The sequence below is a fragment of the Marmota marmota genome, unplaced genomic scaffold, assembly GCF_001458135.2.
Source record: "Marmota marmota marmota unplaced genomic scaffold, marMar, whole genome shotgun sequence".
NCBI lineage: Eukaryota > Metazoa > Chordata > Mammalia > Rodentia > Sciuridae > Marmota > Marmota marmota.
Window position 1 is genome coordinate 13,738,306 of NW_026000093.1, and position 15,771 is coordinate 13,754,076.

The window sequence follows — 15,771 nt, forward strand, 5'->3', positions numbered from 1 at the left end:
GTCCCTATCCCCTTCCCACAAGTCACCAGGGCTTTGAGGGAAATAATGTTAAGATGGTGGTGTAGGGCAGGAGGAAAGGAGGAGAAGGGGGAATAAGTCAAAAGTAAATTGAAAAATAAATTTGCAAAATAAATGTGAAAAATCCTCTTTCTTTAGCAGCTAGTGGTTATTGGTGGTAGTTGGTGTTGCCTGACGAGTTCAACTTCCAGATTTGATTTCAGCCCTGATCTTCACAGACCAAGGAGGAGTTGATGATTCTAACTGACAGATACCGAGAGGTGGAGCTGCTCGAATTCTCAGTCCAAGAGTGTCTGCAAGTCTCAGTGCTCCAACCCCACTTTTATCTGCACCAGAGGGATAAGTTCTCACAAGTTCCTGCATGAAACCAGGCTGGCAGGTTAGTGATGAGCTGATGTGGAGACTTTATTTGGTTAGAACGAGGGGGCTGAGGTGGAGGCCTGGGTGGGTGTGGCAGGGAGATGCACCATCCTTGGGATGGCTTTTAGAAGCTGGGCAACCTGAAGCCCAACAGGAGGCAAAGTTTTAAAGCTGTTCAGTAACTTCATGTCACTATTCTGGGATCTACAGAGGGCAAAAGAACTTTCCTTGGTGAATGAAGAAAAGTATTCTGTGACTGGAAGCGGGGAAAGCCACCCTTTTCTTATCTTATGGAGTTCCTAATGGCGGGTCCATGCAATTCTTATTTTATTCTTATTCTTATCTGTAATCTAAACTTCCAATAATTGTAAGCAGGTTGAGCTTGGGCCTGGCCCCTTAACATGCTTGTCTTCAGTAACCTCCAAAAGGCACAAAATCTGGGGTTCTGTTCTTCTGCATCTGTTCCTGAACCTCAGTATCCTTGTTCTCCCTGGTCTTCTCTACGACCCTGCAGGGAATCTGACATGAGGCTCTGTGTGCACCAACTGTCCCATATCTTCCCCTGAGGGGCCCTCTGCACATGCCCTCCAGGGCCCTGTGGCCCTGCATGGCTTGGGTTGACTCCTTCCCCAGCGCAGAGCTGACCACACCAACACTTGAAAAGGACTGAGAAGGAAGAGCCGGAATGGCTCCTTTACCTTCTGCCTCTGGAACACGTGAGTGAGGGGTGCCACCTGGCAATCCTTGTGTGCACCAAACACCTTGCAGAGGGAACAGGTGGGCACTTCACAGTTCAGACAGTAGATGTTGATGCGCTCCTCTTCATGTTCTTCGCACATGGGCTGGTCAGACTTCTTTTCTGGCCTGGGAGGAAGTAAGCGGATAAATGTTCATCAACTTTTATTGGATCAGAGCAGAGACAGGTCCCTGAACCCCAGCCACCCTATTCCAGAAGACTGCTGGGGTTTCTTTCATGTACTCCAAATGCTTGGAGTTCAGTTTCCCTGTAAGTTAGTGGTGGGTGCTGACAAGTCTCTTAACCAGTTTGTCGAGGGGATTGGGGCCTGGAGACACTGATTTGTAGCATTTATCAATTTTCATAGTGTATTTCCATCATGGCTGATTTCAATTCAAGCTTTAAAACTGTCTAGTGAAATTCCTGAAAGTTGAATGCTGGGCCCTTGCCAGCCATCAGAAATGTGCTCCAGCTCTGTGCCCATGAGCTCACAAGTTTCTCATGAGACACTTTCCTATTATGGGTAAGAAGGGGAAGTTGCTGATAAGCTAAATATCAAGTTTGTGTCAGCAGAAGAGCTCACTCCCAGCCCTTCAGCCTCTGGTCTTGGCAAACACCTTTCCCACCTATAAAACTGAAGATGGCTAGGGAGAGCCAAAGTTTTCTTTTATTATTAATCTAGGTGCTGGTTGGAAGTTAGAAGTACATAAGAGGGAAGTGTGGATGTGGCTTCCTTATACAAAATCCAGGAGTTCTGATGTATTCTATCTAAAGACTAAGACTGTTAATAGTTTCTATAAGTATTTGAAAAAAAAAATGAAAATTATTAACTCTAAACCCAAGAGCATTTTTAATAGTCCCAACCACATAGATATTTAGAAGCATTTCAGATTTGGGACTACTTTCTTCTCAGTTGTTATTGAATCACATTCCTTAAAAATTACAGGTTTTAAGGGGCATGAAATCAGTTTACGGGGTTGTGACTAGCATTGCTAAAGTTAAAATAAAATTGAAAAGCAAATACTGTGCATTATATGAAATAAGAATAAGTACTGATATGTAAAATTTTGTTTTAGGCATACACACACACACACAAAAACACATTATATGAAATTATATATATACATACATATCCATATATGTAATTGGTCAATATTAACAATGAAAAGCATACTTCCAACTGTGAGTCATAAATAAAAATGTTTGAAAACAATTAATGCTGATATGTGGCATACTAAACTACAGTGTTAGAACTCAGAAGAAGATGGAGAACTTGCTATATACCTCTATAAGTCACTAGGCAAAAGTCCAGTATTTGGATTGGGGCAACTAAATGTTAGGAAATCTCCATGTCTGGTAGGGAAATTGCATGGACTTCCAGCTTTAAGCTTTTGGAATCTGATGTTTGCAAGAAGAATTTCAGTCTGGTCTTATAGCAGCTTAGCAGCTAGTGGTTATTGGTTGTAACTGGTGTTGCCTGAGTAATCTATGACTTCCTGACTTGGCCATATGCTTGGGAATTAAACAAGAAAAATAACCCTATAACTGGGAAGATTATGCTCCCTTCAAGGCCTATTTCCTCCCCTAGAATGTGAGCTCCTTGGGGGCAGGGGCTATGGTGTGTCTTCTTTTTTGCTGGATTCCCCAGTACCCAGAACAGTAACTTGCATACAGGAGAGGGCTCCTTAAATATTTATTGAATGAATAAGAAAATAAAAGGTAATTTGCCTGACTGGTGGACAGTGTACCCTGAGCTTTACATATCACCACACAGCTTCTAGAAGGCATGGGGAACATGGGCTCCCATTTGGCAAAGGGAAAGACCAGACAACATCCTGAGGAGTCATAAATGACCAAGCCCTCTGCAGATAAGGACTGATAAACTGGTCTCTGTCTGATCAAAGGCATCTCTACCTCCAAAACCTTCCCTCCCATGTATCTCTATCTTGTAATAAATGTGAACTAATCAAGAGTCTGGTACACATCTACTAGAAAACAGCACAGGAAGAGCTACTGCATTCACCTCCCCCAAGCATTTCCTGAGGGCAGCCTGTGTCCCAGGTGCTGTTCTGTTGTCACCAAAGACGGTGTTACAGGCACAGGTATATGTAGGATAGGAGGTACTGAACATGTGGAAATAGTCATCAAGATATGTGCTTATTTTTGTTTGTGATTCAATTTCTTCTTTTTCATGATGCGACAATATACTGAGAGCTGCTTCCCATATTCCTTATTAGGTTTTTCTTGTTTAGGTGTCAATATAGGACTAAGGGTATCACTGGCTTAAAAATGAGCATACAATGAAAACCTCTGGACAACTTACAAGAAATAACAGATTTGGGACAAATATGGCATGCAGAATAAAGATGTGAATGCATTTTTATGAGGTGAGTGGCCAAGTTCACAGTCGTGGTTCAGAGGTCAATGTCAAATGTTGGCAGAGACTCCCAGCCATGCTGTTTAAACTAGATGCAATGAACCTGTACCTGCTCGTGCCCATCTTGGAGGCTGTGGGGACCACACCAGCATTTACTGAAAGGTAGGAGTCTGGTCTTGGTGAAGTGATTCAGGCAGTACGATTGTACTGAACTTAAAGCTTAATCCTACCTCGGCTTCTCCATGTGGCCTTAGGTGAGTTACTCAATCTATTCTGGTCTCAGTTTTTACTTATGTCTAGAAATTGGACCAAGAGTCTTCTAATTAAATATGGCAAAATGAACCCAGGCATGTACTTATGTTTCCTGATGAAATCCCCCTAAAATGAGATAAGGAAATAAAAAGGTATAAATCAATAAAGGACTAAACGTAAGCAAGATGACGGCAAATGAGAGATGTCACCAAATGTTGGAAATTGGGAACAGTGACTTACTTGAGTTACATCTTAGCTCTAAGTGCCTACAGGGGAGAATGCTACAAGAAGCCAGCTGACTTGAGCTGTGGAGTTCTGGAAAGATTCTGAAACTGCAGCCCGAAGCTGCAGTTGAACCTCTACAAGGTGTCCTGAAGACAGGCATTTAAGGGAAGCTAAAAAGAAGAGGACTGTGTATATTTTAAGAGATTGCTTAAGGATGTGCTCCACAAAAACAAAAGAGTAAACTAACAAAGAAGAAGACATGGATTCAAGAAGCAAGGAGCTTTGAGTTGAGTTTTGTGCATGATGAGAGACAGGGATTTATTTTCATTTTGCTACATATGGATTTCCAGTTCCCCCAGCACCATTTGATGAAGAGACTACCTTTTCTCCAATGTATGTTTTTGGCGCCTTTGTCTAGTATGAGATAACTGTATTTATGTGGGTTTGTCTGAGTCCTCCATTCTGTACCATTTATCTACATATCTATTTTGGTGCCAACACCATGCTGTTTTTGTTACTATGGCTTTATAGTATCGTTTAAGGTCTGGTATTCTGATGCCTGTGGCTTCACTCTTCTTGCTAAGGATGGCTTTGACTATTCTGGTCTCTGCACCTAATAGAGGAAAAAGTAGGCCCAAATCTTTATCACTTTGGATTAGGCCCCAACTTCCTTAACAAGACCCCTAAAGCACAAGAAATAAAATCAAGAATTAATAAATGTAATGGACTCAAACTAAAAAGCTTCTTCTCAGCAAAAGAAACAATCAATGAGGTGAAGAGAGAACCTATATTTGGGAAGCAAATTTTTGCCACATGCACATCAGGTAGAGCCCTAATCTCCAGGATATATAAATAACTCAAAAAACTTAACATCAAAAAACCAAACAAGCCAATCATAAATGGGCTATGCAGCTGAACAGACATTTCCAGAAGAAGATATACATTTGGTCAACAAATATATAAAAAAATGTTCGACATCTCTAGTAATTAGAGAAATGCAAATCAAAACTACTCTAAGATTTTATCTCACACCAGTCAGAATGGCAGTTTTCAAGAATATAGACAATAATAAGTGTTGGCGAAGATGTGGAGGAAAAGGCACAATCATTCATTGCTGGTGGGACTGCAAATTGGTGCAACCACTCTGGAAAGCAGTATGGAGATTCCTTAGAAAACTTGGAATGGAACCACCATTTGACCCAACTCTCCCACTCCTCGCTGTATACCCAAAGGACTTAAAATCAGCATACTATAGTAATGCAGCCACATCAATGTTTATAGCAACTCAATTCACAATAGCTAAACTGTGGAAGCACCTAATGCCCTTTAATAGATGAATGGATAAAGAAAATGTGGTATATATACACAATGGAATATTACCCAGCCTTAAGAAGAATGAAACTGGAGAATATCATGTTAAGCAAAATAAACCAATTCCAAAGAACCAAAAGCTGGATGTTTTCTCTGATATGCAAATGCTAATTCACAATAAGTGGGTGGGCCTAGGGAAGAATAGAAGTATTTTGTATTAGACAGAGTGAGAAGACAGTGAACTGAATCAGACATTACTATGCTATGTGCATATAAGACTGCATAACTGGTGTAATTCTATATCATGTACAACCAGGAGAATGAGAAATTATACTCTATTTATATATGATGTGTCAAAATGCATGCTACTGTCATGTATAACTAATTAGAACAAATAAAAAAACAATTATCAAACTTTAAAATAAATAAATAAATAATAAAGACTTTTAATAGGGCAATAATAGTAATCATCATCAGCAGCAGCAGTATCACCTCACAGGATTGTGTAGGAAAGAATCACACAAGATTGACACAAAAAGTACCCTGAACAGTGTCTGACCCATAGCACATAGTAATTTTGCTTTTTATACTTTAAAGTTTATTACTGTTTATTCTTAATATTAACCAAATTACTTCTTTTACCAAACCCCCAAACTGAGACTTGTTTAGCACCATGCCCTGTTCTAGATAAGGCCAGGATTTGTGGAGAATTACAGTCTCTAGGTGTTCTGTAAGAGGCCAGAGTTGCCCAGTACCCATGGTCCATTGTTGATACCTCCTTCCCTTTCCTTTGACGTCCCCAATGGCCACAGCCGGGCTCATTTCACTCTTCTTATCCAAGGTTATTCCAGGGTTGTCTAATGTACCCTGAGGTTCAGAGTTCTGATCTGTCAAGACTTCCAGCCTCCAGAGAACAACTGACTCCATGCCCAGACCTGTGGCCAAGCCTTCTGGGCCACTTGTGGTTTGGCCACCAAGTTAAAATGCCCTAAAGGCAAGTCTCATGTTTAAGAAACAACATAGGAAAAATTTGATAATCAAAAAAAGCAAACTTATTCTTGATCATGAGCTTATTTTTTTAGAAATTTGGTTCATTCCTTTCATGCAATTTGCTTCCCAGTTCCTTGGCACTATTTTTGGTAGCGGCAACAACCTAAGTTCATGGCTCAAGTAAGCAAGTGTTTCTGTGGTTTTACTAATGCCATAAGTTTTAACATCTCCTCTCCTCTGGATTTCGTAACAAGTATTGTTTTATTCATATTTCAAGTTCCCACTATGGCAACCCGTGAGAAAATTAATGTAGTTAATGTAATAATACTAATGTCATTATTAATGTAAGCTTAGAGAGCAACTATCTGGTGTAAGGCGAGAATATCATGCTAAGCAAAATAAGCCAACTCCTGTACTAGGTACTAAAATAGCTATCATAGCAATTCATTTTAATAATTGGTTGATTATTAATTGGTTCATTTTTTAAAAGAACTTTAAGTAACAAAATTCAGTGAGATCAGATCTCTGATGTGATAACAACAATAGTACTTTCTTGTCAGGAGATTTTGGAAGCAAGGAAAACAGGTGGCTGCAATCTCTGCAATAAGTCATCAACCATTCTTCTTCCCCAATCCCATCTATATCCTGGTACTATCTGATTAAGTTTTGAATCTCAAGCAGAAACTAATAGCCATAATAATGACAATAATTATAGGTTAGATTTGTAGAACAGCTTTCCTTCTAAAGCACAAGGCTCTTAAAACCTAACAGATGTTCTATAAATACATGACCCTGAATAAGAATCTCAATGAGGCCATTTCTAGAGGGTCTCCATATTGCTACGGAGCTTTGTGGATTGGACTGAGATGTGCACAGTTGTGAAAAGGCTCTTCACTCTGTGCCTTCTAGGAATATATTTTTGCAGTGTTGTCTCTAGGAAAGAAACTGCATGGCCAATGTGGTTCCATAAATAAGAAGCCTTTAACATTTTTTTAAAGGGATGGATGTATATAACAATCAATCAACAAGTAAATGCTAAAAGTATACAGCAAATATAATATACAGCCTGGACTTAATTTTTCCCCCTGCCATGTCTCTAAATTGTAAGTCTGTAAAGGCCAGGATTGATATCTGCCTTTGAATTTCTCATAGATTCAAACTGGTGACAATGTCAGAGGATTTTGTTTTTCTTATTATTAGCTAGACAATTTTAAGGGCAAGAATGTCTGAACTAGAAACTGGGCTATTTTGGAAGATGCCATTTCTGTTAACTTTATATTTGCACTGGAATTTTTCTGCTATGTAGGGTCTGGAAATACAAAGGATCTGTAATGTGCAAAAAATGTCTAAAATGTATGTACTACAAGGCTTTCAGGGGAGGGCCACTGCATGCCTCTTTCAGCATCACCATCTGGGATGGATTAGTACTAATGAGTCACTTCATTCTTACATGATACCAAAGCTGAACACCAGTTCCCTTCTCTCTTTCCATGAGTGACTCTCAGTCCCATTGGGAAGGACTGACTTGGAAAATCCCTTTACTATAAAACAAGTCAGTCTCTGGTAGACAATCATTCAGCGTGGCAACCCTTTGAAAACATACAAACAAATACAAACAAGCATCAAAAGGATTTGGCACATGGAAGAGTGTTACCTGGTGGACTCCTGCTTGTAGATGTCGATGATGTTTTCTACCAGCAGGTTCCTCTGAAGTCCATAGACCCCGTGTCTGTCCAGAACCACTTCGTGTCTACAGGAGGGGCATCGGAATCGGCCCCCTGATGCCACCGTGGTACCTCCTCTTGTCGGCAAATACGGGTTAGAGGCCTGTTCTTGCCAAGCAAGGAAAGAGGAATTGAGTCACATCACAGGGAGCTTTCCTGAGACTTATTTTCACTCTCTGTGATTACAAACAACATGGACTTCCACTTTAAGCTTGGCATAAGATAATCCCTCAGGGCTTTAGTGCCAGTGGTCCTGGAGCAGAGAGCCAGTCCTCATCCACAGGCACTGCAATGTATAAGTCAGCACGAGGCATTTTTCCACCCAATGTTTTCATAACCAAAAGTTTCAGCCAGAAACACCAACATTTGTGTCTTGGGTAGTAATTCATTTTTGACTTTGAAACAAATTCAATGATTTGGTTTTGTTAAAAACAAATGTGATTCTTAGAATTAAAATACAACTAGATTTGTATTTTAAATTGAAAATAAATGTTGTCCTGTAAAGTTTTCTAAAGGAGTCGACTTCGATATGAAGCACTTGATTTGGAGAGGAGGGGATCTTTTGCACCCCCAAATCCCAAACAAGCCTACCTGGAAAATGTCGCTGGCACACTTCCGGCACAGGTTGTGCTGACAGGGGAGAATGACCACGGGCTTCGTGAACATCTCCAGGCAGATGGGACAGATAAGTTGCTTCTCCAAGTTATCCATGGTCTGTTGCTCTTTGGAAAAAGACTTGTAATTCAGAGATGCACTCATCTCCTGGCCGTCCCTGAGTGCACTGCCAGGGAAAGGGTGCTCCGAATGGCCTCGGCGAGTGTGTTTCCTGGAAATAATTCCAAGGACTGTATGATCAAGTGTCCTTTATGTTTCTCTTGGTGGAGGACATTGTTTCAGGCCCTCGTTCAGAGTGGAGCCAGAGCTGTTTTTAGCAGCCCAATGTCACGTGACAGTGGGCCGACTTGTCCATATAAGCCAGTGACAGGAGGATGGATTCTGACAGGTGACAGAGAGCAGGAGTCAACATTCTTGCCCCTGGGAGTGAAGAGAGTGGGTGGGAAGGAGGATTACAAACCCCATTTAGACAGGGGTGGTGAGGGGAAGGAGGTAGAAGCTGACAGTTGTCAACAACAAATGCAAATGTTCATGCCTGGCCCCTGAGACATGCCTCAGCCAGCACTGGGGAGGAACTTGGTGACAGGCTTCTTCAGGAAGGGCAGAATGCGGCCCAAGAGTCCAGCTGTACAGTGAACACCATTTCTGTCTTGAGAAATCAGAAACTGAGTCAAGGAAAGTAGCCTGACAGTACCTGCTTAAGAACAAATAATAATAATAATAATAAATAATAATAAAAAAACTCATCTTGAACATCATTATCATGGCTTCCCAAAGGTAGCCATCTAAAATGACTTATTGAATATTAAATCATTCATATTTGCCAGGGTTGTAGTCAGGGGGAAATTCCAATTGAAAAGCTGAATTCAAATCCTTTTACAATAAAGATGTCTACAAAATTGAAACAAAACAAAACAAAAACACCCAGTTGATGATCCGATTAAAAAAAAACAACTAATAATTCTTTTACACGTTGCTTTCCTTCCTCCCTAACCCTCTTTCATCCTATTCCCTTACCCCTATACACATCCAAAAACACAAAGAAAATTTGATATTCTTTAAAAATTTAAATTTAGTTCATGACAATAATTTGTAATGGTATAGTAGTAGCTGGCCTGTGGCTAGCAGAAACATGATTTCCTTTGGCCACATGTCAGGGGACAGATATCAGTGCCATCTACAACTGAAATGAAAACATAGTTCTTCCATATCTCTGTCTGATCTACTTCTGAAATAGTTGTGCATCTGCTCTTTCCTCCAAGGTGATATTTAAAATTTAGAGCTTTCCTGGACATTTCTGATATTCTTAGTCTACTCTTAAGAAATGAAAATTCTTTAAGATTTTTCTATTTGTAGTTATAAATCTTAAGTTATAAATATAGATTCTGATATTTGCCAGGATTTTGTGAAACAACTGTTTAACTGTATTGTATTTAAAATTTTTTGAATGAGATTAAAAACTGAAAGAAAAAATCATGACTGTTTTTACACGATGAATTTGTATCCTGTTTTTCCTTGATTTTAAAAACCTTAAATAAAGATTACATTTTGTTCACAATCCCCAATGTACTTAATTATCAGTAAAGGGTAGATCAGGGTGACTGGTTATGTGTGGACTTAGTGCTGTGTGCACTGAGAGCTTATTGATGATCTAATAATAAGCTCCGTTACCTAATAATAAGTTACATGTATTCATAAACACTTCAGGGATCTTGGGATGATTCTGCTAATATTTTTCAATATTTATTTAGCAACTTATTTAGTGAAAAGAAACTGATGAAATTTTTCTTACTGATTTACATCTGGTCACCTAGACTAGGCAGTTAATTCTGTTTATCATTACTTTGACTATGGAGGTCTGAGCACAATATATGAGATAATTTTTAGGGAAGAAGAAGTTTCTACTGTAAAAGTGTAAGACCTTGCAAACTAAGGAATAACACTTGTATTAACCAGGGTTCTCCAGAGGAATAGAACCAATAAAATGTATATATAATTAAAAGAGCGTTCTATTAGATTGGATTATAGGGTCAGGGGTGGAAGGGCTTCACAATGCCCATCTGCAGGATGGAGAGCTCAATACAAGAAGTTGGGAGCCTCAGAACATGAGAAACAAATGATGCAGTCTGAGGCTGAAGGCCTGGAAGCTCCCTGGAGACTTGCTGGTACAAATCCATGTTCAAAGGCTGAAGAGTCTGATGTCCTGGGATGATAGCAATGGAGAAAACCACACCTGCTCAAGGAGAGTCAAGAGCTTGCACACATGTAGTTTTTGTTCTATCCAGGCCCCCAGCCTATTGGACTGGGCTTCCCATATTCAGGATAGGTCTTCCCTACTCAGTTCACTTATCCACCTCAATTGCCTCTGACAGTTCCCTCACAGACACACCCAGCAGTCTGCTTTATTCAATTTCCAGAACTCTCTCGATCTAGTTGACAATCAAAATTAACCATCTCAGCAACTTAAACTAATGGTATAGTCATAAGTTGATTAACAACAGGGATGGATTCTGAGAAATTCGTTGCTAGGCAATTCTGTCATTATGCGAACATCCCAGAGTACTTAGAGAAAATTAGATGGTCTAGCCTACTGCATACTGAGGCTATATGGTGCAGATTATCACTCCTACCAACAGCACAGTGTTGTACTGAATACTCTAAGCAATTGTAGCACAATAATAATTACACATACATGTATATGCATATCTGAGTATAGAAAAGGTTCAGTGAAAATATGATATAAAAGATAAGAAATGGTATACGTGGATGGCACTTACCATGAATGGAGCTCACAGGACTGAAAATTGCTCTGGATGAGTGGTGAGTGAATGTGAAGGCTGAGGACATGACTGGACGCCCCTGTAGACCTTATAAATATCACACACTTAGGCTGCACTAAATGTATTAAAAATTTTCTTTTCTTCAATAATAAATTGAACTGAACTTACTATAACTTTTTATTTTATGCACTTTTAAATTTTTTAACTTTTTGACTCTTTTGTAATAATATTTATTAAACTCAAACACATTGTGTAGATACACAAGAATACTTTCGTAAGCTTTCTAAAAAAGAAATGAAAATTCTTTAAGATTTTTCTATTTGTAGTTTTCATTTTTAAATGCTTTTGTTAAAAATTAAGACAAAAAAACACACAGAGAATAGCCTAGACTTCCTTACATAGCATCATTATTAACGTGTGCGTAATGTGTTGTGCAGAACATTATGACAGCTAAGACATCATTAGGCAAAACAGTCTCATGGGACCACTGCTGGGCATGCACTTGGTCCATCATTGACTGAAAAGTTGTAATGCTGCACACGACTGTACATTGTAGCAGAGCTTATTCATATAGAAAGAAGTCATTGCCTCAAAAAACATTCATTGAGTATGGGTAAAGAAACTGTAGTATATATTATACACAATGGAATATTACTCAGCATTAAAAGAGAATAAAATTATGGCATTTGCAGGTAAATGGATGGAGTTGGAGAATATTATGCTAAGCGAAGCAAGCCAATCCCAAAAAACCAAAGGCTGAATGTTTTCTCTGATTAGTGGATGCTGATCTATCATGGGTGGGGCGGGGGGGGGGAGTATGGGAAGAATGGAGGAACAGCATGGATTGGGCAAAGGGGAGGGTGAGGAGGGGTTATGAGGGTAGGAAAGATGGTGGAATGAGATGGACATCTTTACCCTAGGTACATATATGATTGCAAGAATGGTGCGTCTCTACACCATGTACAACCAGAGAATTGAAATGTTGCGCTCCATTTGTGTATGATGAATTGAAATGCATTCTGCTGTCATGTACAAGTAGAACAAATAAAAAATAATTTAAAAAAATTCATCATATGTTTATCTGGTATCTCCATTGTGCAAGGCTCTGGGGAACAAAAGATAAACAAGACACAAGCCATGTCCTCAAGGAGCTGAGCCTAATAGAGATAAGATATGCACATATAGAACCATAGTTCAAAAGAAAGTGTGATAAGGACTACAGACTTTTAGGGTGGGAGGACTGAGGGAAGTTTCATGGGTGGGGGTAGCTTTTGAACAGAGCCACTGAGGAACTTAAACATAAAAATATGTGGCTAGGTGAGTCACAGGTGGGGCTTTTCATGTGAGATAGAAGAAGCAAGGCAGGGAGGTGGGTGAGCAGGAGTCTAGGAGGATATGGTGGTTTAGGCTGGAGTGCAGAGCATGCTACTGATGCATTGGCAGGCTGTGAACACTGGACTGAAGAGTTTCTGACACTTAATAAATTAGACATCAGGAAGTCATTAAGAGCTTCTCTCAGGGACACTTCTATGAGAGTGTGTGTTGGCTAGGTTAATCCTGCAGTGGTGAAAGGGACAGATGAAGAGTGCCCGTAACCTGGCTAAAGACCAGATTGGAAGGTGAGTCCAGGTGAGAGGTCATAAAGGCCTGGCATGGGGTGATGGCACCAGGGAGGGAAAGGAGGAAGTGGACTCTGAGGTTGTTATGAAAGTCGAATCCACAGAGATGACTCAGACGCCTTGAGTGTGAGCAATAAGTGACACTGCAGAGAGGGCTACAGAGTGAGTCAGGAGACAGGCTCCTCTCTGGCCTCTGTGTCCACCTCACCTTGTAGTCTTGGAAAAGTGACTTCGTCTTGCTGGATTTCAGTTCTCTCATCTGTAAGTGAGTGGGGTTCATAACCATCTTAGCAGCATCTTTAGGGGAAAAATCTGAAACAGTATTTCTTTTGATGCTGAACATCCCCAATTCTGTCATTTGATGATCCTTCTTTCCCTCTGCCTTCCACTTTTTCCTAGAACTGTCCCTGGAGGCCATACCCAAAGCAAGCAAAACCCCCATAGGATTGTGAGCCAAGTCAGTGGATAATACCCACTTTCCCCTCCTCATTCTCTTTTTCCCAACTCTTGCTCCTCTCTCCTTCAGAAACCAGTGATCTATGGGGTGGGTGTAAGGTTGGGAGTGGAACACCCTTAGCCTTGAGCGATGGAGGTGTGAGACTGGTTTCAACCTCGTGGGGAAACAGGTGGATCTCACCTCCACCGGCAATGAACCTCTGGGAGTGGGCGTCACCCAATGAGACTGGGCTACACATTCCTGAAGCCCAATCCTTTGCCTCATGTGTCTTCCCCTCAATAAATAGGGCTTCAGGTGTGTTCCCTCTCTCTCTTTTGTCTGTCTCTCTTGCTTCCCTTGTGGGAGCTGGGGACGAGGAGCTGTGGCTGGACCCCAAGAAAAAGATATTTTCTCTGTCTCCCTCTGATCATTCAGTGCCAATCCAATTCACCTGGAGTGACCCTGACTGATTTAGTCACATGTTGTGGCAGTGCTCCGATCTAGGGCGGAGGAGCCAGAAAATTTTAGTCGACTCCGAAATCCTTCAAAGTCCAGGAGATAGAGACCATTCTGTAACTGAATTGGATTGAAGACATCTTCAGGGTTCTGGGATTTTTAGAGTGGACTTGAGCCTCCTCAGAGTCATGAAAACCAGCAAAGTTTCCTGGAGGTATCCTGGACTGTGAAGAAGGGGTGCACTACTCCCTCCCCTTCTCTCACCTTGGCACTCACCATGTACATTAGGACAAGGCTTGAAGCCATTGGGAGCAATTCCAGAGTCCACCGACCTGGGGCAGGAGCATGTTTAGACACTGGGAAACTGAAGCAAGATCATCACTGCCCTGCTCCAACAGCTTCCCATTCCTCCAGAGAAGTGGGGGGGGGGAATAACATGGTTCCCCAAGAAACTGAGCAGGCACTCAAGAGTGGACTTGGTATTAAGAGATGACAACAGGGATTTTGACATTTTTCAACCTCTAGCCTCCAGACCAAATGGAAGCAGGTTTCAGGGGTCAGGGACAGGAATGATGTGGATGCCTGTGATCCTTCTGACCCTACTTATCTGGAGGTAGGCACCACAGGACTGCCCTCACTTCAAACTCCACCTGAAAACAGGGGTTCCCAGGTCCCTGGCACTTTTGAACCAAGAGTGACACAGAACTCAGGAAAGCATTAAAGTTATGATTACAATTTTATGGGGAGGAGACAGATACAAATTAAGACCGGGTCAAAGAAGAAAAACATAAGGATAAGGGTCTGAATGGGGGTTCCCAAATATGAACTTCTGTGTCCCCCACCCTCATGCCCCATTGGAGTCAGCATGAATCACTCTCTGGCACAAGACGTGTAACAAAACAATAGGTCCTGTTAACCAGGGAAGCTCCTCCAGGCTCCTGTGTCCAGAACTTTTATCTGGGTTTTATTATGTGGGAATTACTGATTGAATCATTGGCCATGTGACTAAACTCAGTCTTCAGCCCTCCTTCCCTTCCTGGAGGCTGGGCTGAGACTACATAGCTCAAAACCCCAATAGTCTAATCACAAGGTTGCTCTTTCTGTCCTGATTGGCCCTCTCCTGAGTCATCTTATCAGTCTCAATTATTGGGGCCCACAATGAATAACACAGAGACATGCCTACCACTTAGGAAATTCTAAGAATCCAGAGGCTCCCTCCCAGGAACTCAGGATAAAGGCCACCCAAATTCTTTATTATGTAATAAAATGTTAGTGCATTTTTTTTTTTTACCTCAGGGAGAAAGGGGGATTCTAAAATTACTTTTACTTTTATATCAGCACAACAAATAAAATAAACATATACTGAGTACCAATTGCTTTGAATAATAGCTCCGCGTAATAGGTATTATTACTGCCATGGAGCCAATGATAGCTGAACAAAGTAGTTGTCCAGAGTCATATGATTGCTAAGTTTGTGACTCACACTTGAAGTCTCATCTTTTGATTACAGGGCCCATGGTCTCCTCCTGCAAGCTGTGCTACTCCCATGAACTAGAGTAGTGCTGTCCATTAGAATGGTTTGCAATGAGTCGGGCATGGTGGTGCATAGCTGTAATCCCAGTGACTATGGAGGCTGAGAAAGGAGAATCCCAAGTTCAAGGCCAGCCCCAGCAACTTAGCAAAACCCTGTCTCAAAATAAAAAATAAAAAAAGAACTGGGCATGTAGCTCAGTGGTAAAGTGACCCTGGGCTTAGTCCCCAGTACCTCAAAAAAGAAAAAAAAAAAAAAGTCTGCAATGATGGAAATGTTCTGTATCTGTGGTGTTCAACCTCTAGCCACAAGTGACTACTCAGTACTTAGAATGTGTACAG

The 15,771-nt window shown here is 41.0% G+C and overlaps 1 protein-coding gene across 11 annotated transcripts in view; it reads right to left on the bottom strand.

Annotated features, from left to right (window-relative positions):
• Trim55 (tripartite motif containing 55) overlaps positions 1-9,123 on the bottom strand; it is a 53,135-nt gene extending 44,012 nt beyond the window's left edge. For 10 of the 11 annotated variants that reach the window (XM_048782993.1, XM_048782990.1, XM_015485829.2 and 7 more), the window contains exons 1-3: positions 8,585-8,975; positions 7,924-8,096; positions 1,077-1,242 (exon numbers count right to left, since the gene is read on the bottom strand). In XM_048782993.1, the coding sequence (XP_048638950.1) occupies positions 1,077-1,242; positions 7,924-8,096; positions 8,585-8,752 (507 nt within the window). In that variant the 5' untranslated portion in view covers positions 8,753-8,975. Of the gene's footprint in view, positions 1-1,076; positions 1,243-7,923; positions 8,097-8,584 lie in introns of all 11 variants that reach the window. The other variant, XM_048782992.1, reaches the window with a different exon arrangement.
• Between the last annotated feature and the right edge of the window lie 6,648 nt (positions 9,124-15,771).